Source organism: Macaca mulatta, chromosome 10 (assembly GCF_049350105.2).
Source record: "Macaca mulatta isolate MMU2019108-1 chromosome 10, T2T-MMU8v2.0, whole genome shotgun sequence".
Taxonomy (NCBI): Eukaryota; Metazoa; Chordata; class Mammalia; order Primates; family Cercopithecidae; genus Macaca; species Macaca mulatta.
In genome coordinates this window covers 7,678,250-7,703,964 of record NC_133415.1, presented here as the reverse complement: position 1 = coordinate 7,703,964, position 25,715 = coordinate 7,678,250, and the positions used below count along the sequence as shown (strand labels likewise).

The following is a 25,715-nucleotide window of genomic DNA, read 5'->3' as shown; positions in this document are numbered from 1 at the left end:
CATGATAAGGAGTCTAGACTTCAAAGGGTAAGGGGAAGACACTGGAGTGCTTAGCAGAGATTAAATTCCTTACATAGGAGGAAACTGAGTCTCAGAGGGGTTCTGTTCCCAAGTGAAAGATAGGACCTGATCAGGAATCCAAATCTATAATGCTACGTTAAATGTAATCTTTTAAATGCTGTTTAATAATATATTCAATAGATACAAAACACTATTTGTAAAATATTTAGGAATTAAAGAATAAGCCAGGCGTGGTGGCTCATGTCTGTAATCCCAGCATTTTGGGAGACTGAGACGGGCAGATTACCTGAGGTCGGGAGTTGGAGACCAGCCTGACCAACATGGAGCAACCCCATCTCTACTAAAAATACAGAATTAGCCGGGCGTGGTGGGGCACGCCTGTAATCCCAACTACTCAGGAGGCGAAGGCAGGAGCATCACTTGAACCCGGGAGGCAGAGGTTGCAATGAGCCAAGATCACACCATTGCACTCCAGCCTGGGTGACAACAGCGAAACTCCATCTCAAACAAACAAACAAAAAAGGAATTAAAGAATAAAAATTAAACAAATGTTTGTTTACTCAACCCCAGCCCCCATCCAACTGAAGCAATGCAACACTACCGGTGCCTTGGAACTCCAGGAAGCCCTCCCTTCCCAATCACATCCTCCTGCCTAGTTCTAGCCAAGTTGGTCAAGGCTTTGTCAGGTCCACACTGCAGTTCAGCCTCTCCCTTTAATCAATCCTGCTTCAGCCTGCTTCCCTTTACAGGTGTTTTCCCTCGTCTACATCTTGCTCCCCAAACTCCATCTCAGTGTCTGCTTCAGGAGAAGCCAGCCTATGACCATTTATTGTCAGGTACTAACTTAGTGACACCAGCTTTCTTTAGATTAATATTGAACGGTATGTCTTTTTAAATCTTTTCACTTTTAACCTTTCTTTATGTTTGGGTTTAGGTTTTTCTCTTAGTGGATTTTACTATTTGTTATCTAGACAGACAATCTTTGTCTTTTAAGTGGACTACATGATAATTGAATGTGTAAGTCTTAAAATTTATTTTGCCAGAAATTAATGTAGTTACACTTTCTTTTATTTTTTCTATTGCATAATTATTTCTATCCTTTTTCTTTTAGTCTTTTTAATCCTTTCTATTTTCAAAAAGTCAATAACTGGAATTTTTATCCAGTCTGATAATCTCTGTCTTTTAACTGAAATATTTGATCCTTTGCATTTAATGTAGTTATGTTATATACAGATGGGGGTAGGTCTATAAATTTATGTTCTCTATTTGTAGTATCTGTTGTAGATTTTTGTCCCCTTTCTTACCTTCTTTTGGATTGAGTATTTTAAAATCATTTCATTTTTTCTTCCAAATGTTGGGAGTTAAATACTTTGTTTCTATTCTTTAGCAGTTACCCTAAAAATCACAATGTGCATATATAACAGTTCAACGTATAAAATTAATCAATATATTTATCCTCCTGCTGGCTATCAAATAGATCTTAGAAAACTTTAACTCAATTTATCCACACTCAGCTGATCGTTGTCTAATGTTTTAACTCTGAACTTTTTATTTAACACACACAGACATTTTTGTAACCACCTTATAGAGGCAAAAATCATTTCTATTTACCCATATTTTGCCACTTTCTTTGCTTTTCACTCTTAAATTCTCAGACCTTTCACCTAGGATTGCTTTCCTTCTGCTTCTAGCAGAATCAAGATCTTTCAGTCAAGATCTGCAGGAGATTAAATGTCTCAGTTTTTGTCTGAAAAATGTCTTTAACCCTCAGTCTTTATTTTTTTAATGTTTTCTCACTGACTTTTATGTCTATAATATTCAAAAATTCAAAATAAGCTGTCCAAATCGAACTGACCTTTAGAGGCATTCAAATTCAAAATGTTTTACAACAGGTTTTTTAAAAAATATAGGTTCTGGCTGGACGCGGTGGCTCGTTGGGAGGCTGAGGCTGGCGGATCACCTGAGGTCAGGAGTTCGACACCAGCCTGACCAGCATGGTGAAACCCTGTCTCTACTAAAAATACAAAAATTAGCCAGGCGTGGTGGCGCACACCTGGCCGAAAGCCTTTCTTATTTCTTTCTTCTCTTCCACAGGCTAGAGTCAGCTAGACCTGACTAAAGTCGGCTTCACATCTACTCTGTGAACCAATGCTCTGCTGATGCTGTTTCCTTTATCCATCTGAATCTCTGATACCCAGACTGCCAAAGGAATCTTGCAATACACAGTATTGGTGAATAAATTCAGCTTCAACAGAATTCTCAGGTTCTTTAGGAGGTTTTTCTTCAGAACTCTCAGTAAGTCTTCTTGTGTGGTGCTCAGAAAGCTTTGAAACACTTCTGCTAAGATTTATAATGATTGTTTTATATACAAACGATTGTAGTTATTCTTCATGGAAGCAGCATTGTACCAAGCGCCACGTGGATTATCTAATACGCAAAGGCACTCTCCGTCCATATGTAGAAATGTCCTACACGTCCATCTAAAGCAAATCTCAAAAGGTTCAGCCTGATCATTTTAAGCAAAATCATTCATTGGGTGTTTCTGAAGAGATGATGATGACGTTTCTACTGTTATTATAGATGATTCAAGGTCCTCTATACTCGATACAATAGTTCCACATTTTGCCCTTACCACCTCTCATACACTCAGAGACAGACACTTTTAAAATATCATTCCAGGTCATACCTTTTTAATCTTCACACTGCTTCCAACTTAACCAACTACTATCGGATATTCAGGAACTTCCTCAATATGGTGATTTTCATACATGACAAGTTCTGGTAAGGCCAGGACAGAAGAAATGGCATACTCTGTCTGTGTTATGTTCACTGTATGTTATCAGTGGCATTGAGTTTTGGCCGGTATAAAATGTGATATCCCAGCCAGGCACGGTGGCTCATGCCTGTAATCCCAGCACTTCTGGGGCTGAGGCAGGTGGATCACCTGAGGTCAGGAGTTCGAGACCAGCCTGGCCAATATGGTGAAACCCCATCTCTACTGAAAATACCAAAATTAGCTGGATGTGGTGGTGGGCGCCTGTAATCCCAGCTACTTGGGAGGCTGAGACAGGAGAATCACTTGAACCCGGGAGGCAGAGGTTGCAGTGAACCGAGACTGCACTCTTGCACTCCAGCCTGGGCAACAAGAGCAAAACTCCATCTCAAAAAAAAAAAAAAAAAGTGATATCCCCAAACATATTTCCAAAAGGGAACTGCTGTGACCAGAATATGAAATCCTACCACCACAAATTCAGGGAATTTGAGCTGCACCTCCATCTATGTCCCAAAATCCAGCCCCAGTGTAATGACCTGATAATGCAATCACTACCTCTTATTTTTATGAAAGTTGATGTGAAGAAATTATACGAGCTCTGGTTGAAACAGTTCTTGTTTGAACACAGTAGGCAGAGGTGCCAGATGTTTTTACTTTTTCCAAGTACTCCAGTATCACTAGATGAGGGTCCCATGGGCTATCACAGAAAAAACTTACTCTTATTTTTAGAAATACAGTATAGAGGCTGGGTGCAGTGGCTCACGCCCATAATCCCAGCACTTTGGGAGGCTGAGGCGGGCGGATCACCTGAGGTCGGGAGTTTGAGACCCGCCTGGCAACACGGCAAAACTGCATCTGTACTAAAAGTACAAAAATTAGCCGCGCGTGGTGGAACACACCTGTAATCACAGCTACTTGGGAGGTTGGGACAGGAGAACCGCTTGAATCCAGGAGGCAGAGGTTGCAGTGAGCCGAGATCGTACCACTGCACTCCAGCCTGGGTGACAGCAAGATTCTGTCTCAAAAAAAAAAAAAAAAGAAAGAAAGAAAGAAAAGAAATATAGTATATAGTATAGAGTTCTGGGATAACAAATATTTTATGTCAGAACACTGAAAAGATTATTTCATTATCTTATAGCCTTCACTGTCACTGTTGAGAAGTTGGTGTCAGTCTAACTGTCACTCCTCTGAAGTCAATTCTGTTTTTCTTCTCACTGCCTATAACATTTTCTCTTTGGTTTTGATGTCTGCAGTTTCACTGTGATAATGTCTAGATAGGCATTTCTTTTTATTTATCTGGCTTGAGTTTCTCAGCCACTATCTTTTCAAGTATGATCTCTGCCCTGTTCTTTCTCTTATGTTGCTATGGGTTGAAGGTGCTCCTCCAAAATTTAGGTGTTGCCACTGTGAGAGGATTAAGAGTTGGTTAGGCCTGAAGGTTCCGCCCTCTTGAATGGAATTAGGTGCCTTTTTTTTTTTTTTTTTCTGAGATGGGCGTCTCACTCTGTTGCCCAAGCTGGAGTGCAGTGGCATGATCTCAGCTCACTGCAACCTTCAGCTCCTGGGTTCAAGCGATTCTCCTGCCTCAGCCTCCCAAGCAAGTAGCTAGGACCACAGGCATGCACCACCACACCCAGCTAATTTTTGTATTTTTAGCAGAGACGGGGTTTCACCATGTTGGCCAGGCTGGTCTTCAGCTCCTAACCTCAAGTGATCCACCCACCTTGGCCTCCGAAGCATTTTGAGCTCATTCATAAAAAGGAATGAGGTACTAATTCACGCTGTAACATGGGTGAGCCTTAAAAACATGTGCTAGACACAAAAGATCAGCCTTCTTGATTGGCACACAGGTCACAGGAGCCTGGGATTACAGGCGTGAGCCACTGCGCCCAGCCTCAGATGCCCTTATAAAAGGCCTTGTCGGAGGGCGCCAGTATTCTCTTGCCCTTCCTCCTTCCACTGTGTAAGGATGCAGTAAAGAGGCCCTCACCACACACTGCTGCCTTGATCTTGGACTGCCCAGCTTCAAGAACTATGAGAAATAAATTTCTTTTCTTACAAACTATAGTACCCAGTCTCAGGTATTCTGTCAGAGCAGCACAGAACAGACTGAGACAGGTATCTTTTTGGAAACCCAATTAGAAGTATGGTAGGCGTCCTCTTCCTGTCTTCCATGTCTCTTATGCCTGTCCTCCTAATTTTGTATTTTTTGTCTTTCTGTACTGCATTCTAGGTGATTTCTTCAGAGCTCTCTCTCATTCCACAGATGTTCTTTTCAGCTGTGTTTCATCCACTATTTTTACCCATCCACTGTATTTTAGATCTACAATCAGATTTTTCAGTTCTATTTTATACTTCTTCAAATATTCATTTTATTGCCTGTTTTGCATTCATATTTTGAATCTATTCTTTCATTTCTTTAAACATATTAAAACACTAGTTTTAGATTACATACATGATAGTTCCAATATTTCAAGTGTTTGGAGACCTGATTCTATTGGATATGACATCTATTGGTTTGCAGTCCTCATTCTTTGATAGTTCCAATGTTTCGAGTGTTTGGGGATCTGATTCTATTGGGTATGATATCTATTGGTTTGCAGTTCTCATTCTTTGATAGTTTCAATGTTTTGAGTATTCGGAGATCTGATTCTATTGCGTATTATATCTATTTGTTTGCAGTTCTCATTCTTTGATAGTTCCAATGTTTCGAGTGTTTGGAGATCTGATTCTATTGGGTATGATATCTATTGGTTTGCAGTTCTCATTCTTTGACAGTTTCAATGTTTTGAGTGTTTGGAGATCTGATTCTATTGGGTATTATATCTATTTGTTTGCATTTCTCATTCTTTGATAGTTCCAATGTTTTGAGTGTTTGGAGACCTGATTCTATTGGGTATTACATCTATTAGTTTGCAGTTTTCATTATTTGTCTCTTCATACGTTTTTTAAGATTTTTTGTGTGTGATCTGATGTTACTTGGCACTTTATCTGTGGAATTTCTTCAAGGGATAGGTTGAAGATGCATTCTTTCACAGAAGGGCACACCCCGCCCAGGACTACTCAAATAAGTTCCTTGCCTGAAACTTTTCTGACCACATAGCATGAACTCAAGCACAGACCCTCATGCAAATCAATTTGTAATTACAATTTTCCCCTTATTCACTCAGCACCAGTGTTGAAATAGGTAGTTTTCCTCATTGTGCCCTTTTGTGATGAAGGTTTGTATTTGTAATCGCTGAGGGTGTAGGGTCCTTACTTTGTAGGCAATGGTCCTTTGTTAGGTCCTTCCACCTTGGGAAGGCCTTCTAGGCTTTTTCTCTTGTCTCCGTACTCCAAATGGCAAAACTGAATACACAAATTCACCAGGATTTGGCCAACACCCTCAGGGTAGAAGCTGACTTTACAGAGTGCTCCCTTCTCTAGATCCCAAGTTTTACTCTATGTTTGGCCTCTGAAGATTCCTTACTTTCTTGCCAGCTCAGCAATGCATTAAAATGTATGTATATATTTTGCCTTTTATCCAGCATTTTAATTATTTTCAGTAGAAGTGTTGTTCATGGTACATAGCCTACCGTATTGCTAGAAAAATAAGTCTCTGTTCCCTATAATGTATTGTCTCCAACAATGAAGATAATTCTGCTTCATGAGTAAATCAGAAATCTTTCAAATTTAGTTTAAATGTTTAGCCTTTTATGTTTAAGAGAGTAACTCATGATCCCTTTCATCTCAAATTTATTAGACAAGTTTCACAATAAGGAAGAAAGGCTCTCCTGCTTTCAGTTTTTCCAGTTTTAGCTTTCCTAACAAAGAATATTCATACTAGTTTACTGTCCACCCAAGAACGTTATTCATAAAATTGGAATGGTTTTATGTCAAGAACAAGAATATGCAGCCTATAAGACAAACTGTCATTCTTTTGAAAGAGCCTGGAAATCATCTTAGTCCCCACTTAGCACCAACTAAAGAGAGCACAGAGAAGTTCCAAAACATGGAGGGGATGATACTGTGTCACTCTTGCTGGAGCTGCTGCACTCATTCCTTTTTTTGAGACCAAGTCTCACTCTGTCACCCAGGCTGGAGTGCAGTGGTGCAATCTGGGCTCACTACAACCTCTGCCTCCTGAGTTCAAGTGATACTCCTGCCTCAGCCTCCCGAGTCGCTGGGATTACAGGCACACACCACCACACCCGGCTAATTTTTGTATTTTTAGTAGAGATGGGGTTTTGCAATGTTGGCTAGGCTAGTCTCGAACTCCTGACCTCAGGTGATCCGCCCACTTCAGCCTCCCAAAGTGCTGGGATTACAGGCATGAGCCACTGCTCCCGGCCATCTTTATTTTTTTTAATTGTGATAAACACGCACAAAAAACATAACTATTTTTAAGTGTGTAGTTCAGTAGTGTTAAGTATATTCACATTGTTGCGCAAAAGATCTCTAGAACATTTTCATCTTGCAAAATCAAAACTTTACACCCATGTATAGAAATTCCCTATCTCCCCCTCCTCACGACACAAATTCTTACACCTAAACTGTATCAGTGATGCATCCATCATAAAAGCCATGATACCAGAATTTTCTAATATTTCAGGATCAAATTTAATTTTTTTATCCCCTTAGGAAGGTCAGTTCTTCATTCTATGATTTTGTCCATCTTTTGTTCATATTAAATATAGTTTTCTCTTATCAATTGATGTGAATTGGCTTTTGTGGGTTTTTTTCAGTGAACTAGATAGTGTATTTATAATTTCAACTTTTATTTTTTATTCGGTTTTTTTTTTTGAAACACAGTCTCACTTTGTCACCCAGGCTGGAGTGCACAATCTCAGCTCACTGTAGCCTCCACCTCCCGGGCTCAGGTGATCCTCCCACCTTAGCTTCCCGAGTACCTGCGGCATGCCACCATGCTCAGCTAATTTTTAAATTTTTTGTAGAGATGAGATCTCACTATATCATCCAGGCTGGTCTCAAACTCCTGGGCTCAAGTGACCCTCTCACCTCAGCTTCCCAAAGTGCTGGGATTACAGGTGTGAGCCACCACATCCAGCCTCAAGTTTTATTTTAGATTAAGCAGTACATGTGCAGGTTATATACATAGGTATATTGCCTGATGCTGAGGTTTGGGGTACAAATAATCCTGTCACCCAGGTAGTGGGCATAGTACCTAATAGTTTTTCAGCCCTTGCCCCCATCCCTTCACCCTCTAGTCATCTGCCATGTCTGCTGTTCCCATCTTTATGTCCACATGTACAATGTGTAGCTCCCCACTTGTAAGTGAGAACATATGGTATTGGTTTTCTGTTCCTGCATTAATTTGCTTAGGATAATGGCCTCCAGCTGCAAAGGACATGATTTCATTCTTTTTTATGGCTGCAAAATATTCCATGGTGTACATGTACCACATTTTAAAATTTAATCCACCATTGGTAGTCACCTTGGTTGGTTAATTCCATGTCTTTGCTACTGTGACTAGTGCTGTGATGAACGTATGAGTGAATGTGTCTTTTGGTAGAATGATTTGCTTTCTTTGGGCTATATACCTAGTAATGGGATTGCTGGGTCCAATGCTAGTTCCAAGTTCTTTGAGAAATCTCCAACTGCTTCTCATAGTGGCTGAACTACACATTTAATTCTTAAATATAAGTGGTTACACAACTCCTGAGGAAATGAGGTTTATTCATTTAAAGTCAGATATAAGTAAATATTTTTATTACTAAAACAGTATTTCCTAAATCATATACTAGAATAAATAATTTTACGGCTGATTGAGACATTAAAGGTCAAACTCCAACCTGCTCATGTTGCAAAAAAAAAAAAAAAAAAAAAAAAAACCAGTCCCATGCTTTATGCAAAAACTATGAAATACTCAAGTAGCTCATACAAAGATCTTTTTTAAAAATTTCTAGCCACGAAAACACCATCACTTTCCAATGAACAACAGTAAAAATGTATAAAAACCTACAAATTTTAAATTTGGCAATTTAATATTTTACTTCAAAATTAAATTCCATTAATTCCAATTTTAAATATATTGCAAGTAAACTATTTTTGTCTGGTTTTAATTTGCTATGTTTACATTTTATTACAGTATCATTCCTCTTGTTCTGAAATACATCCTATATAGATGCTAAAATCTTCCCTAAATAAAACTTGACTGGATTAATTCCATTAAATTCCATATGGACAAGCTCTACAAAACCATCTTCCATATATAGCTGTTGATATGATTAGTTCCAATGGCTTCACGTCATAGCTCTTACTCATCATTTCAAATTTCACATTTTCACATGAGCAAACCAAACACTTACCTCTTTATGCCATTTATATATAGGTCAATTCCACCAAACCTGGACAGAAAGGCAAGGTACGGTACAGTACCAGAGGTGCTAAGGGGGATCTACAGTCAAAGGAGAAGAATGACAACATGTTAGGGAATTAAGATCCAAGCAATAGACGGTGAAGCAGATTTCTAAATCACAGCTTTCAGGATGTAATAGAGAACACTATTAAGGGGAAGAGCATTCCATCAAACATTTAAATACAAACTGCTTAACCCAGGTGTCAGGGTGAACATGCATTCTCAGCAAATAAAGTGTAAATAGCACCCTAGAATGCCAGTCTGTGCTCAACTGAAAGTCAATGAGTTACCTACAAAATTATTTAAAATCATCTAAAAAATAAAATTAGCATAAATATACTCTCTATATACTCTAATATGTGTTATACATATAATACATATTAGAAGCTGAGGCCATAGCACAATTGTATACTGAGTGTCACGTGAACTTCGTACACGACTTTGTATATATAGTTTTAAGATAGAAAAAAATCCATTTTTAAATTAAAAATTCCACAAAGGATATCATTGGGTCACGTGGGTCAATACAGACTGCAGATTTAAATAAAAGTATTACCTCAATGTTTAATTTGCTGACGTTGATAGCTACACTGTGATTATGTAAAAGAATAGCTCTTAGGAAATATACGCTGATGTTTTTTGAGGTAAGGAACTATGATATAAGCAACTTCCCCTCAAGTGTTTTATTGTTTGTTTGTTTTTGTTTTTATTTTTTTGAGATGGAGTCTCGCTCTGTCATGCAGGCTGGAGGGCAGTGATGGAATCTTGACTCACTGCAACCTTTGCCTCCCCAGTTCATGCGATTCTCCTGCCTCAGCTTCTGGAGTAGCTGGGACTACAGGCGTGCACCACACCCAGCTAATTTTTGTATTTTTACTAGAGATGGGGTTTCCCCAGGCTGGCCAGGCTTGTCTTGAACTCCTGACCTCAAATGATATGCCCGCCTTGGCCTCCCAAAGTGTTGGGATTACAGGCATGAGCCACCGCACCTGGCCCCCCTCAAGTGTTTTTAATATATACATGTGTGTGTGTACATTGTTTGTGTATGTTGTTTGCATATACACACACACAGATAATGAGAGATCACAGGAGAAACAAATGAGGTAAAATGTTCACAACAGGTCAATCTCAATGAGAGTATATAGGCATTATTTGTACCATATGAGTGTTATTTGTACTTTTCTTATTCTTGCAACTTTTCTTTTCTTTTTTTTTTTTTTTTTTTTTTTTCTGGAGACAGGGTCTCATTCTGTCACCCAGGCTGGAGTAAATTGGCAGGATCTCAGCTCACTGCAACCTCTGCCTCCTGGGTTCAAGCAATTCTCCTGCCTCGGCCTCCCAAAACCTGGGACTACAGGTGTCCACCACCACACCCAGCTGATTTTTGTATTTTTAGTAGAGACGGGGTTTCATCAAGTTGACCAGGCTGGTTTCCAACTCATGACCTCAAGTGATCCACCCACCTTGGCCTCCCAAAGTGCTGGGATTACAGGCATGAGCCAATGTGTCTGGCCTATTCTTGCAACTTTTCTAGAGATTTGAGATTATTTCTTTTTTTTGAGATGGAGTCTGACTCTGTTGCCCAGGCTGGAGTGCAGTGGCACGATCTCGGCTCACTACAACCTCTGCCTCCCGGGTTCAAGCAATTCAGTTTGAGGTTATTTCTAAGCAAAAAGTTAAATTTTACTTAATAAAATATTTCCAAACAACCATTACGCATCTAAAATTTAGATAAACATTAAATAAACATATAATCAATATAAATCTATTTCATCAAGCTTCATACAAATACACAAAGTACCATTTCCCATACAGCTGAATGGCTCCCAACTCTACACAATCAAATTTGTTATTTACTAAGCCCTTAAAACGCTGGCCTCAAAGCTTAGTGTGGTTATCGCAGTCTTCCCCAAAGGATGGATTGCTCTTTACTATTTAAAACGTGTTTAACTAGGAAATGAGACCGGGGGAGAGGGGCTCACAGGGTGGGCCTTTGTAAAGCCTTTTCCTGGAAAGAATGCCTGTGACTTTTCTGATAGTGCATTTTTACAAGTAGATATAACTTTGAGCAAGCATTTCAGTTTCCCTAGCCTTGCAGAAGAAGGGCAAGAGCAGATTAAACATGTAGTTCAAGGTTGGGTGCCCTCTTGGTTTTGGTAGTGATAAGAGGAAACAAGGAAGAGAAGAAACTTACATCTGCAGAGCTCACACTAAGTGAGTGGATGCAGGCACTATTCTCAGTGTTTTGCATGAGTGGCACTAAAACCACCCTCAGAGGTGGTGTCACTTTCTACTACTCACAAAGCAGCACTATGGCCTCCCTGCCCGGCACTGCCATGAGTGCCAGCGATCTCTGTGAATCCAGAGCGCAAGTCCATCCCACTGCACTAACCACCCTGCCCAGAAAGAAAAAGAGAGTCCATCAAATTATTCAAGCTCTCATCGCATTTCATATTGCTGCTTATAGTCTAACACAAATTCTAATGTGGTAAAGAAATTCTTGCCATGATCAGTCTCCAAAGCTAAGCCCCTTAGACAAGTAAAGAATCTAGTCCAAAAGGAGAGGCTCTGCTCAGTACTTGCCTTTCAGTGTTTACAATTCTGGCAAAAATGTTTAAGAATCAAAACCATCCATGGACGAATTGCTGAAAGCAAATTCTTAGAGTGGGGCTGGGGGAGGCTAGTTTTTAAATCAGTATCCATCATTGTGATAAGTATCTTGCAAGAACACATTTTCTCCAACCCGGCACAACCACTGGGATGAAAACAGAACTTTGTTTTCCTTCTCTGGAATCAATTTACCAATTCAACTTCTTTAAAAATGGTCTCCATTAATATTCAGGGACTGAGGCCACATTTTTAAAAAACGCCGAGTTTGCATCACTCTTAATGGAAACAAAGGTACGGAGCAGATTACAAGCCAAACCTCCTCATACTTCTTGCCCTGGTCAGTCATTAAAACACCCTGACACTCAAACATTCCTGACACAGGTCTTCAAATAAAATTGAAGCTAAGTAAATTCAGACCATAACTGGAAAATTCTTTCCTAACTTTAAGGGGAAATTACCATGAAATCTTTTATTCATTTTATAAGTGTCCACTTAGGCTTACATTAACTACTAAAAAAGAAAGAGCATGTATCACCAAATGGATTCATCGTAGGACCATCTAGAAAAGCCACAGATGCTGGGAAGTCCGTGGATGGAGAAGGGAAGCCCTGCCCTTCATTCCCAATGACCTTGGCCTCCTGCAATGCACCACACTCCAGCCTCCTTGATTGACACACAGGTCACAGGAGTTTAAGGTTCTGGAAATCTTGCTTGTCATTTAGGATCAACTATCAAGACCTGTTTTTTAAAAAAGTCTTTGAAGTTCTACAATTCTCAGTGGCTTCTTTCAAAAACAGATGTAGCTTTTAAAAACAGATACACATTTCATATTTTCTGTACTTTTGCTCTTCCTGCATAACTGATTAGCTTGGGAAGACTGTCAAAATTTTAAATTAACATTAGATCATGACTATAAGGACACATAGCAGGAAATAATATTTTAACTCTCCATTTGGCATAAAGCATCGGTTAAATCAAGTTTATGAGGAAACTGATACAATGTTTACAAGGATGAATGTTCTTTAAAAGCAAAAGAACATTACCATAAGACATGGCAGTTCTCCCCCTAGGTATATACCCAAGAGAAATGAAAATATATGTCCACACGAAAACTTTTCACATGAATGTTCACAGCAGCGCTAGTCACAAAAGTCAAAACGTGGAAACAACTCAAAGGTCCATCAGCCGATCAAAGGGTAAACAAAATGTGGCCTATTCATACAATGGATTATTACTCAGCCATAAAAAGGAATGAGGTACTAATTCATGCTGTAACACAGGTGAGCCTTAAAAACATGTGCTAGACACAAAAGATCGAATATTGTATGATTCTATTGATATGAAATATCCAGAATCTACAGTGACAAATCTGTGGTGACAGAAAGTACATTACTATTTTAAGATAAAAGCGGAAGGGAAATGGGGAGTAACTGCTAAGGAGGACAGTTTCTTTTTGGAATGATGAAAATGGTTTTCAGCCAGATAGTGGTGATGACTGCGAAACTCTGTGAATATATGGAAAACACTAATTTATACATGTTTAAGGGGTGAATTCTATGATATGTAAATTATACCTTAATAAAGCTGCTATTAAAAATGTAGACAACAATAAAGAGTGATGTGGAAAAAATCAAATGCACTTTTTATCCATTATTATAGAAGTAAATAAAGGTGAATTTTTTGTTTAAGGGAAGAGAAAAGTTCTGTCTTTCTCCTCCTTTTCTATCTTTTCTAGCAATTCAGTCCTAACGTCATTAGATGGGATAGAGGAAAATGAAGTCCGCAGTGTTGGGGGAGCCATCAAAGCCCCAAGGAGAATATGGGATGAGGATGGCATCATCACAGTGGGGTGTCAGTGCCTGTGAGGGTGCCAGAGTACATTAGCATGATCTTGGCTCACTGCAACCTCCAACACCTTGGGCTCAAGGTCAGCTAATCTTTTTTTCTTTTTTTAGATGGAGTTTTGCTCTTGTTGCCCAGGCTGGAGTGCAGTGGCATGATCTCAGCTCACCACAACCTCCGCCTCCCAGGTTCAAGCAATTCTCCCACCTCAGCCTTCCGAGTAGCTGGGATTACAGGCATGTGCCACCATGCCCGGCTAATTTTTTTGTATTTTTAGTAGAGACGGGGTTTCTCCATGTTGGTCAGGCTGGTCTCAAACTCCAGACCTCAGGTGATCGCCCGCTTCGGATTCCCAAAGTGCTGGGATTACAGGCATAAGCCACCGTGTCCAGCCAAGGTCAGCTAATTTTTAAATTTTCTGTAGAGATGGGGTCTCCCTATATTACCCAGGCTGGTCTTGAACTCCTTGGCTCAAATGATAATCCCACCTCGGCCTCCAAAGCATTGGGATTACAGGCATGAACCACCACACCTGACCTACTCACAGTATGTTTCCCTTGGATAGCTCTGTTCTGAAATATTATCCAAACATACTCAAATATGAACAGCCAGGGAAATAAGACCCTTCTCAATGGAAAAGACAATCAATGCAGGTCAATCTTGAGATGACCAACATGTGAAAATTACTAGACAAGAACTTTAAAGCAGCTATTTTAACTATGTTCAATGAGTTGAAAGACATATGCTTATAACTGCAGAAAAACAGAAAATCTAAGCAGGTAAAGAGATCATAAAGAGGAATTAAATGGAAATTCTACAACTGTAATATACAATGTCTACAAGTAAAAATTCAAGGGATGGGGTTAATAGCAGAATGAAGATGATAAGAGTCGGTGAACTTAAAGACAGATCAATAGACATTATCCAATCTGAATGATAGAATAAAACTTTTTTTAATGAACTGAGCCTCAGAGGCCAGTGGGACAATATCAAAATGTTTAAGAGAGGAAAGAATGGGACAGAAAAAAATATATGAAAAAATTATGGCTCAAAACTTCACAAATTCAAAAAAAGGACAGAATTAAAGGGAAGAGAAAACTTTGAAACAGAACGTTGTATGCATAAAAAGAAACAACAAATAGAACTACACTTTTTTAAAAATTTTAACTCAGAAAAAAAGAGAGAGAGAGAGAGTCAATCCTTGAAGTTAAGACTGGAATTTGGGAATGCCTAAACTTCATTGAGCTATTTGTTTTGATAACACATTATTCCCCTGTGTTGGAAGTATACACAGTGGGTTGGTTGTAGTATATAGCAAATTCTAAAAGAAGTAAGTTTTTAAATTACTAGGAGGTAGCATGAAGTCAGACTCTGATTAAGGACTAATGAATGAGGCCAGGCGTGGTGGCTCACACCTGTAATCCTGGCACTTTGGGAGGCCAAGGCAGGCTGATCACTTGAGGTCAGGAGTTTGAGACCAGCCTGGCCAACATGGAAAAACCCCATCTCTACTAAAAATTAAAAAATTAGCTTGGCATGGTGGCACATGCCTGTAATCCCACTACTTGGGAGGCTGAGGCATGAGAATCACTTGAACTTGGGAGGCGGAGGTTGCAGTAAGCCAAGATAGTGCCACTGCACTCTAGCCTGGATGACAGAGTGAGACTCTGTCAAAAAATCAAAAAATCAAAAAATAAACTAATGAATGAGTAAATATATATATATACACACACACACACACACACTTGTCTGTGTGTGTGCATGCATGCGTGTGTGTGTACAAATTTAGTTATTGGGTTAAATGGAATACTAATGATATTCTAGCCCAAATTTTCTACTTTTGATCATTACAGACTTATTTTGAAAGGGTTTGAGTCCTACTGCATTTTGTATTATTTTTAAGGGCCCCAAGGATACAGTCCACAAATTTTTACTCCTTTCATCCCCCTGGTGTGGCACACCACCAGGTGGCCGAGGACCTTCATCCTCCGCTTCCCTCCCCACGTAACTCAAGGGACTTCATCCTCCGCTTCCCTCCCCATGTAACCACATGACCCATGCTGCAAACCCTTCACCGGCTCCCTACAGCCTCTAGGATAAAGTTCGAACTGTTTTACTAAGTACTTTTCTGAATTGGCCCCTCTGGCCACAACATGACCCATATCCCTTCACTTCCGATAGAAATCACAGAACTACCCAGGTCCCTGAGTAAGCCTGGCAGGCGGATGCGGGCATCTGAGCTTTCACACAGGCTGTCCCCTCTGCTATAATGACCTTTCCTTCCCCTCTCATCTTGAGAATACCCACTCCTCGGTCAAAACTGAGTTAAATACCCCTCCTCCAGAAAGCCTCCTGGACTTCCTCTCCTCATTTTCAGATAGCTCTCCCTCCTGTAACTCCCAGCCACCCTGTCGTGGCCCCTCTCCCAGCACTTGCCAACACTCCGTAAGTGTCTCACTGGGCTGGGAGCTCCTCAAGGGCAGGGCCTGAGTCTGATTTATCTGCACTGCAGTGTCTAGTATTGGCTCTAGCATATAGCCAATGCTCCGTAACTATTTGATGAAGGGAAAAATTGCCAAAATACTAAGTTCCAAAATAGAAGTTGACCCAAAACATGTATATGGACCCTTAAAAGAAATGAAAAGAAGGCCAGGTGCAGTGGCTCACACCTGTAATCCCAGCACTTTGGGAGGCCAAGGCGGGCAGATCACCTGAGGTCAGGAGTTCAAGACCAGCCTGGCAACATGGTGAAACCCCATCTCTACTAAAAATACATAATGAGCCAGGCATGGTGGCCACACCTATAATCCCAGCTACTCAGGAGGCTGAGGCAGGAGAATTGCTTGAACCTGGGAGGCGTGGGTTATGGTGAGTCAGTGCCATTGCACTCCAGCCTGGGCAACAAGAGTGAAACTGTCTCAAAAAAAAAAAAAAAGAAATGAAAAGAAACTGGCTGGAGCAGCGCGACATGCAAAACACGACTGAGTATCTGTTGATCGTGATCATCTACATCAGCCTTAATAAGTGAATTATGAAAACTAAACAAAACTTCAACTGCTCAGTGGTAACAGTGGGGGGAAAGGCAGGATAGGTTACCTGCTCCCCTTATCTACCTCAGCTTGTCTGGAATTGAGTGATTCTAAGTAGGTACAACATACAGCACCTGAGCCAACACGTCCTGAAACTGTTCTCGTGTGAGCGGCATCAGGAAGTCTGTGATGATTCTTCTCAGTTCACTTTTTGACACAGTCAGGTTCTGACCAGTATCCAGCAGCTGAAAGGCTTTTTGCAACTCATCCCCTCTGTCGGTAATTTTTTGAAATAAAATCCGTTTAACATCTAAGGAGGACAGTGTTGGATTTGCAACAGCTGTGGCTATAAAAGAGATACAGCTATTTATTAAACATGTTTAAAGCCAAGATACTAAACAAAAACTCTTGAACTGTTGAAAGAACCAAGCAAACTTGTTAGATGGTATTTCTCCCACCATATCTGGGTTTACATGCATCACCATTAGATGTCTTGTAGTGAAAAATCTACAATCATCTTTCAATTCTGAAATTTGGTCAATATCGAATAATAGTAATGACATTAGTAAGAAAAAAAAAGATAATCTTCCCTATAGAGGACATAGGTCAGCACAAGTGAAAAACATGGATATTGAAAGAAAATTTAGTTAATATCATTCAAATAAATGTTTAAAATATCATATTCACCTTTCATCCCCTTGCCAATTTTTGAAGGGAAAACATGTAATTCTTAAACCCAGATCATTTCCCTTTCAAAGACAAAGAAGAGATGGATGCTAAAATGTAGATATAAAAATGTTTTGAGGGCTGCGCACGGTGGCTCACACCTGTAATCTCAGCACTTTGGGAGGCCGAGGTGGGCGGATCACCTGAGGTTGGGAGTTTGAGACCAGCCTGGCCAACACGGTAAAACCCCGCCTCTACTAAAAATACAAAATTAGCTGGGTATGGTGGTGCATGCCTGTAATCCCAGCTACTCAGGAGGCTGAGGGAGGAGAATGGCTTGAACCTGGGAGGCGGAGGTTGCAGTGAGCTGGGATTGCTCCATTGCACTCCAGCCTGGGCAAGAAGAGCGAAACTCTATCTCAGAAAAAAAAGAAAAATGTTCCAAGTGGTCTAACTAAGCTTTTGGGGTTTGAACTTTTTGGAAGGAAAGGAATAATGTCTTGATGATGTTTTAGGTCCCAGAGCCCCCTGTGTTAGCAAAGGAGAGGTGATACACCAGAGGCCTCCTTCCCCCCTCCAAGACAAGAACAACCAGAGGAACAATAGGTAGGAAATTACATAAGTAAATACAGTGAGTACAAACCAACTTATGGTTCTAATCCATACCATATGCATGAAGGCATAGTTGTTCAATTTGATATTTTATAACTGACTAGGGAAAGAGGAGACCAAGAAAAATGGTAGTTGGTAAAACCCTCCTACTTATTTATGAGATAAACTTGGTAGCCACAGTTTATTTAGGAGCTCTTTCTTACATAGTAAATCCCAGATGTATGTTAAAAGGCTTTAACATTGCCTCATCCTTTATAATAATATTCACAAGCAGTAGCTAGGGAGGGAGGATGCTACTTCTTTCCCTTTGAATGAAAATTTCTTATCAAACTATTGCACATTTCTGGCATAAGGACAGTGATAGCTTTAGTCTTGGGGTGACTTGGGCAGGTGAATGACTCCAGAGATCTCAGTACACCAACTTGAACCCACCCAGAAGGCAGAGGCGGGGATTTCCTCAGAGCTGTAGGGTGGGCTGGGCTGTCTTCTGCTTGAGGGGATACAAGAGAGAACGTGCAGGCACCCCAGAGCGACACCGCCATGGAGATCGACTGCAGGCCCTAACCCCAGGAGCCACAGCACGGCGGGCTCTGGGGGGCATTTCCACCCCACAGAGGGACTGCGCTGCCATGGGAGATTCTCCCCTGACCCCCACTGAGGGCCCAGCGCACGCAGGGCCTGTGCCAGGGGCCAGGGATGACTCTCGCTCCTAATGCCCACAGTCTCCAGGAAGGAGGTGATTCTGTAACTGGGATGCGGTGGTCCGGTGTGGAGGCAGGCATTAGGTATCTGCAGGGAGCATGGGAGACCTAAACAGAGGACGGCTGGTTTCGGGTGACAGGATGGAAGGTGACAGGAAAGCCTTCTCAGTGGAAAGCAACTTGGTGATCCTGAGGGAACAGAGCTGGAAGTGGGGCTGCTGTGGGGCATGGCCAGCCTGGGCAAAAGGAGGATGGGGGTGGGGACAAGCAGAGGCGCATCAGTCAAGAGATGGGATGGGAAAAGTCAGCAGGGCCTGTCCTTGGGCTTCGTGTTCTGGGGTTATGAAATGGCACAGTGGGACTGTCATCAAAAGAACAACATAACCCTATTTTCATTCTTCACCTTCCCCCTGGTACCACGTGGAGGAGGAACCGAAAGGGAAGGAGAGCGATGGGGTGGAGACAGGCTGGGTGACTACAGCTGCTCAGGAGAGGAGTGACAGAGCTCCGTACTAGCGTGATGGTCACAGAGCAAAAAGAGTTCGCATGAATGAAAGAGGGGAGGTCTATAGACTCCTCTGATTGGCCAGGTGAGGGACAGAGAGGATGGAACACTTGCGTCTGGCCTGGGTGGCTAGGCAGGGGCAGCACACTTCACTTAGAAAAGGAAGAGGGAAGATGCAACAGAGGTATTTTCCAAGATGGGAACGGCAAGATCTCCCAACACAATGTCATGTTAACACTCCTCCCTGAAAAAGTGGGCATACACTCCCCGTTTGAATCTGGTGGGCCCGTGACTATGGCAGAATGGACATCTATTAGTATGATACATGACATGCGTGATCTCCAAGATGAGGTCACGCAAGCTGCTACGGCCTCTGCCTGGTACTATTTATTTATTTACTAAGATGGAGTCTTGCTGTCTCCCAGGCTGGAGTGCAGTGGCACAATCTTGGCTCACTGCAAGCTCCACCTCCTGGGTCCAGGCAGTTCTCCTGCCTCAGCCTCCCAAGTAGCTGGGACTACAGGCACCTGCCACCATGCCTGGATAATTTTTGTATTTTTTAGTAGAGATGGCGTTTCACCATGTTGGCCAGGCTGGTCTCCGACCTCAGGTGATCCACCTGCCTCAACTTCCCAAAGTGCTAGGATTACAGGTGTGAGTTACCATGCCCGGCCATGCCTGGTCCTCTTTAGATGCTCACACACAGTCACCACTTGGCTGTGAGGAGGCCAAGGCGCCCCCCTGACAGGCCACATATAGGAGTTCTGGGAAACAGCCTTAGCTGAGGTTCCAGGCAACAGCTGTGTCAACTGCTAGCCATTTGAGGACTCTGGCCCCCCATGTGAAGTCAGCCAGCCTCTGCACCTCCCTGGCTGGACTGCATGGAGCAGAGACAAGTTGACCTGCCCAAACTGCGGATCTGTGAGCAAAATGACTCTCGCTATTTCGAGTCACAATGTTTAGGGCGTTTGCACACAGCAATAGATACTTTGAGCAGAAGGGGAAAAGGCTTATGGAAAGCAAACAAGTTCAGCCTGGGATATGTAAGCGGGATGTCCATCTGAAAGTTGAATACATACTCTGGAGATCAAAGAGGCTGGAGTGGAGATGGAAGTGTGGGAACCACCTGCATGGAGGCCACAGGGAAACAGGCCCAATGGGAAGAGGAGAAGAGGCTGTGGGAAACACTGACTTGTAAGGAAGTGGAATTCATCCATTCAAAAAATGTCATGTTTCAACAACTATCATATTTCAACCACTGTTTTCAGCCCTGAGGGTACTGCAGTGAGTAAGACAGGTACAGCTTACAATCTGGAGGTGAGACGACAGACAAGAAGCCAATAAACAAATAAACAAACGATAGGGTCATGGTGCACAGTGACACATGCAATGAAGATGGAAAGACAAAACAGTGAGGCAAGAGTACAGCTGGGGGCTGCTTTAGAGAGGATGGTCAAGGAAGTCCGCTCCAAAGTGGGTTTGGGAGCTGAAACCCAGAAGGATAAACATGAGCCAGCCAGTCAAGAAGCTGAAGTAAGAATGTCTTCAACAGGGAAACCATAGCAACCAGTAAAGAACCCCTGAGCAAGAAGGAGCTTGATACGTCCAGGAAAGAAAAAGGCCGGAGTGGACAGAGTGTGGCACATAGCAGGTAGGAGGGAGAACAGTGAGGGCTCAGGCCAGAGAGGAGAGCGCCAGTCCACACAGGCTTCAGGCACCTGCAGAAAGGATGGTGTTTTCTTCAAAGTGCAATGGAAAGGCCCAGGAGAGTTTAGGCAGGGAAGCAATGTTATCTAACACAGCCTGTGTGGGGTTTTAAAAACGTGTTCTGGCTGCTGTGTAAAGAATGGATTACAGGAGGCAAAAAATGAGGAAGGGAGACCGGAGAGGAGGCTGCTCCAAGGTCTAGGAGGTAACTGCAGCCTGGACCAGGTGGTAGCCCTGAAGGCAGACAAAAAGTAGACAGATAGCAGACATGATCTATTAGTTCTGTAGCTGACAAGGTTTTGCTGATGGATTGGCTGAGGAGGTGTGTGGGGGCTATTAAAGAAAAGAGAGAAATCAAGGATAATCCCTTGGTGCTGGACATGAGGAACAAGATAAATGACAGTGTCATTGCTGAGATGGAGAACACGGGGGAGTCGAGAGACCCATTTAGCCAGTTCAGGTCTGAGATGCCCCTTAGATGCAGTGCACGTGGAAAGCTCAGTGAGGCAACTGGATATACGATCGGGAGCTTAGTGGGGAAGTGCGGATGGCGCTATCATTTTGGTTACAGGTGGCATTTCAGGACATGGAGCCAGATGAGTCACAGAAGAGAGGGCAGACAAGGAACAGAGGAATGAGCACAGAGCCCTGAGGGGGAAGAAGGAACTTAACCCTCCCACAAGAGTTCCAAGAACACTCAGAAATGCAGGAAGCACTCGGGCTTCCCTTCCATTTCTGGCTGTCACTCAGAATCTCAGAAGCAGCTGATTCACACACAGCAGCTGTGTGATTCAGAATCAGCCGGTGAGCCCTCTTTCTCCCTCTGCCCACCAGCCCGAACATCCTCCTCCTGCCCCCAGTGTCAGAGGGGGATCCCTCTTGTTCATGTACGCCTCCATCTTGAAATCCTCTCTTGGACTTCTCATATATATTTTTAGTTGCTTTCTTAGAAGCCCCACCTTTGCAATCAATAATTGTAATTTAAAAGAATCAGAAAATATTGATTTGAGACTGTTTTAAAATACGTGAAGGAAAACTTTTTATTCCATGTGCCTAATGCAACGTCTGAGGATGAAAATGAAAGCAGTAACCAAGCTTGCATAACCTGCTGGTGGGAGTACAAATTGATATAATCTTTCTGGAGGGCAATTTGACAAAATTTTCTATATCCGCTTAGGATACAGAAAGTCACAACAGACTGTCACTGTCACCCTAACAATGAGAACAAGTAGGATAAGCTAAAATATATATATAGTTTTAAAACCCACCAGAGATCTGAGGATGGAAAGAAACTACAATTCAGGAAAGGACAAGCCACTCATCAGAGAAAAAAGAATAACTCCTTCCAGCCCTGTGGCACAGTGGGTAAAACGCAAATTCATTACAGGCAGGGGAGGAAGAAAACAACCCAGTAATTAGCAGCCACATGAGGCTGACAGATGAGATTCCCAGGGCCTTGGTCACAGAGCAGGTCTGCGCTCACCCTCTTGGGCCTTCCCCCAGTGCACGTAAGTAGCACTGCACCAAAAGCTGGGGCTACAGGAGAGCTGAGTGATCCACCCTAGCATAGCACACAGGGTTTTGCACAAGTCCAGGGCAGCTGTTTACCAAAGGCTGAATACAGGGAACAAGAACTCAGGTGAACCCTCCGAAGCATATGCGCCCTTCACTAAGTGTCAGTGGCCCACTGCAGGTTGAAGTCAGGGCCACAGGGTGGGCAGAGATGTTCCCAGGTGCAGAAAGCCATGGCAGAGCTAGGGAACAAAGAGACCTCCCAAGAAATCCCCCCAAAATGGCAGGTGGGTGGTAAAGCAGAGAGAGAGCTTCCCGCCATGTGCAAAGCTGGTAGCTGGGCTATAAAGCAGAGAGATCTGGGGAGTCTCACCAGTGCTCACACCTCAAAGACCTGTTGAAGGCAAGCATATGAAACCCGGGGAAACCCAAACTTAACTGAAACTGCAACAAAGTCAAGACACAGCTCACCTGAGAGATTACACTGAGCTCAGCTCGCCAGAAGCCTGAGAGAGGAAGAGGCTTGTCTTTCTGGTGGTAAATAGTACTGACTTCTGACTCTACTGCTTTTAACACAAATATCTGGCGTTACATTTTTTTTTTAATTGCAAGACAAGTGAAGAAGAAAAGGTAACCTAATCAAGGTAAAAACAGTCATCAGAAGAATACTCACAGAGAGAACAAATGCAGAAATGACCAGGTTTTCAAACTGAGAATGGGAAACATGTTAGCAAGATGAAAGGGAAAAGCTGAGAACATAGTAAACATATAGGGAATTTCAGCAGAGAGATGGAAAGTATTTTTAAAGAGCACATGAAAAAAACTAAAAATTAAAAATATAATATCAGAAGTTAAGAATTCACTTGTTTTGCTTAGTAGCAGAGTGTACATGCTAGAAAAAAGAACTCGTGAATATGAACTCAGGTCTATAGAAATGATTCAACCTGAAACACAAAGATAAAAACACTTAAAAAGGAAATTGTCTAATATTTATTTGCTTATTTGATGTATGAGTTATACAAGTATATATTTACAGTTATATGTTGTGCATGCATGAAAAAGAGACCAGCTCAACTGCTGATGACACCCTCTTATAGAGGAAAGTGGTGCTGGGAGGCAAATATATCTTTAATTTTTAAAAAGTAAAAAAACGCCAGGCACGGTGGCTCACACCTGTAATCCCAGCACTTTGGGAGGCCAAGGTGGGCGGATCACGAGGTCAAGAGATTGGGACCATCCTGGCCAACATGGTGAAACACCATCTCTACTAAAAATACAAAAATTAGCTGGGTGTGGTGGCGCGTGCCTGTAGTCCCAGTTACTCAGGAGGCTGAGGCAGGAGAATCATTTGAACCCAGGAGGCAGAAGTTGCAGTGAGCCAAGATCGCACCACTGCACTCCAGCCTGGGCAACAGGGCGAGACTCTGTCTCAAAAAAAAATAAGAAAAAAAGGTAAAAAAAAAAAAACAACAACAACAACAACAACAACAAAAACAAACAAACACAAAAAAACCAAAACACTCCAGTGTGCTAAAAAGTACCACCAATAGAAATAAAAAGCAAATGACAAAAAAGAAAAATACCTGTGGCACTAAGGCAGATAGAAGGTTCACATTTTTAATACAAAGAGAGCTCATACTAGTCACTAAAAAAGACCAACCCAAACTAGGTAAACAGGCAAAGGATATGAACAGGCAACTCACAAAAGCAAAAGGCATAAGCCTGGTAAACTTGAGAATAAAAGTTTACCTTACTATTGAGGAAATGCATATTAAATTCACAATAGAACGTTATTTTTCCATATCTAATGGGCAAGATCTTAAAAGATAATCTGTGTTAGGATACTTAGAAATGAGCACTTATAAGGGTCATGAGTGGGAATGTGCTAAGGTGCAAGCTTCCTGAAAGGTAACCTGGTGGTACTCATTAGGAAGCTTAAGAGTAGGAACAGCCTGGATGCGCTGGCTCATGTCTATAATCCTGGCATTTTGGGAGGCCGAGGGGGATGGATCACTTGAGGCCAGGAGTTTGAGACCAGTCTGACCAACATCGTAAAATCCTGTCTCTACTAAAAATACAAAACTCAGCCAGGTGTGGTGGTGCATGCCTGTGATCCCAGCTACTCAGGAGGCTGAGGCATGAGAATCACTTGAACCCGGGAGGCAGAGGTTGCAGTGAGCCAAGATGCCCTTGCACTCCAGCCTGGATGACAGAGTAAGACTCTGTCTCAGGAAAAAAAAAAAAAAGAGTAGGAAAAGCTTTTAACCCAGTCATCTCACCTCACTCTAGTCTTCTTTGTATGATCAGAAGGTTAGTTAAATAAATATATATCTGAATTATGTTGTAGACATGAAGCTGTTGAACTGGAATGCATTTATTGCTGATGATGTATTTTGATGTCAAAAACTGCTAAACGAATCCCCGATATCCACTCTCCTCTTTCTCCTTAGAAACAGACCCCTGAGTTTGGGTAGACACATGGTTGTTGGAAATGAAGTCTATTTCGCAGGCTCCCTGGCAGATACATGGGACCGGGTGGTTCAGGTCCTGCCAGTTGCAAGGAAGCCGGAGTGTCCAGCATGACTAGGATGGCTTCGCCCAATTACAAGGCGAACCCTAACTTCTTTCATAAACCCAACTTCTTCTTTTGCAGCGGCCCCTCTGAGCCCCGCTGATTCCTCAGGCTGTGTTCATGCAGTGCTTTGTAAGTGCATCTTATGATATTTGGCTCATGCTACTTGAATTCTCTATCTCCCTGTCTAGACTGTGAGCTTGTCTAGGGCAGGCCTTCTCTCAGGTCCATCTCTTTATTCTCAGCACCTATTACAGTGCCTGTCACATGTTATGACTCAGAAAATGTTTGTGAATAAATGAATGAGTAAATGAAGGACCTAATACATGAAATTAAAGGACATATGTTTTTGGAAAATAATAACGTCAAATTCTTTGCCTTTAAAACTAGTAAGAACTCCAGAAGAGTTGAAAACCTATGTCCATATAAAAACCAGTACACGAATGCTTACGGCAGCTTCACTTATAATTGCCAAACAAGGAGGCAACCAAGATGTCTATTTATTTATTTATTTATTTATTTATTTATTGAGACAGGGTCTCACTCTGTCACCCAGGCTGGAGTGCTATGGCACAATCATGACTCACTGAAGCCTTGACCTCCAGGGCTCAAGCCATCCTCCCACCTCAGCCTCCCAAGTAGCTGGGACTCTAGGCATGTACCACTATGCCTGGCTAATTGTTTGTATTTATTTCTAGTAGAGACAAGGTCTTACTATGTTACCCAGTTTGGTCTGGAACCCCTGGGCTCAAGCAATCCTCCTGCCTCAACCTCCCAAAGTGCTGGGATTAACAGGCATGAGCCACC

The 25,715-nt window shown here is 42.1% G+C and overlaps 1 protein-coding gene across 2 annotated transcripts in view; it reads right to left on the bottom strand.

Moving 5' to 3' along the window:
- The window catches only part of EFCAB6 (EF-hand calcium binding domain 6), a 306,925-nt gene that overhangs the window by 248,124 nt on the left and 33,086 nt on the right, over positions 1 to 25,715 (bottom strand). Inside the window, exons 4-5 of one of the 2 annotated variants that reach the window (XM_001108976.4) lie at positions 16,768 to 16,979; positions 9,103 to 9,191 (exon numbers count right to left, since the gene is read on the bottom strand). In XM_001108976.4, coding sequence (XP_001108976.4) covers positions 9,103 to 9,191; positions 16,768 to 16,979 — 301 coding nt within the window. The remainder of the gene's footprint in view (positions 1 to 9,102; positions 9,192 to 16,767; positions 16,980 to 25,715) is intronic. The other variant, XM_077949368.1, reaches the window with a different exon arrangement.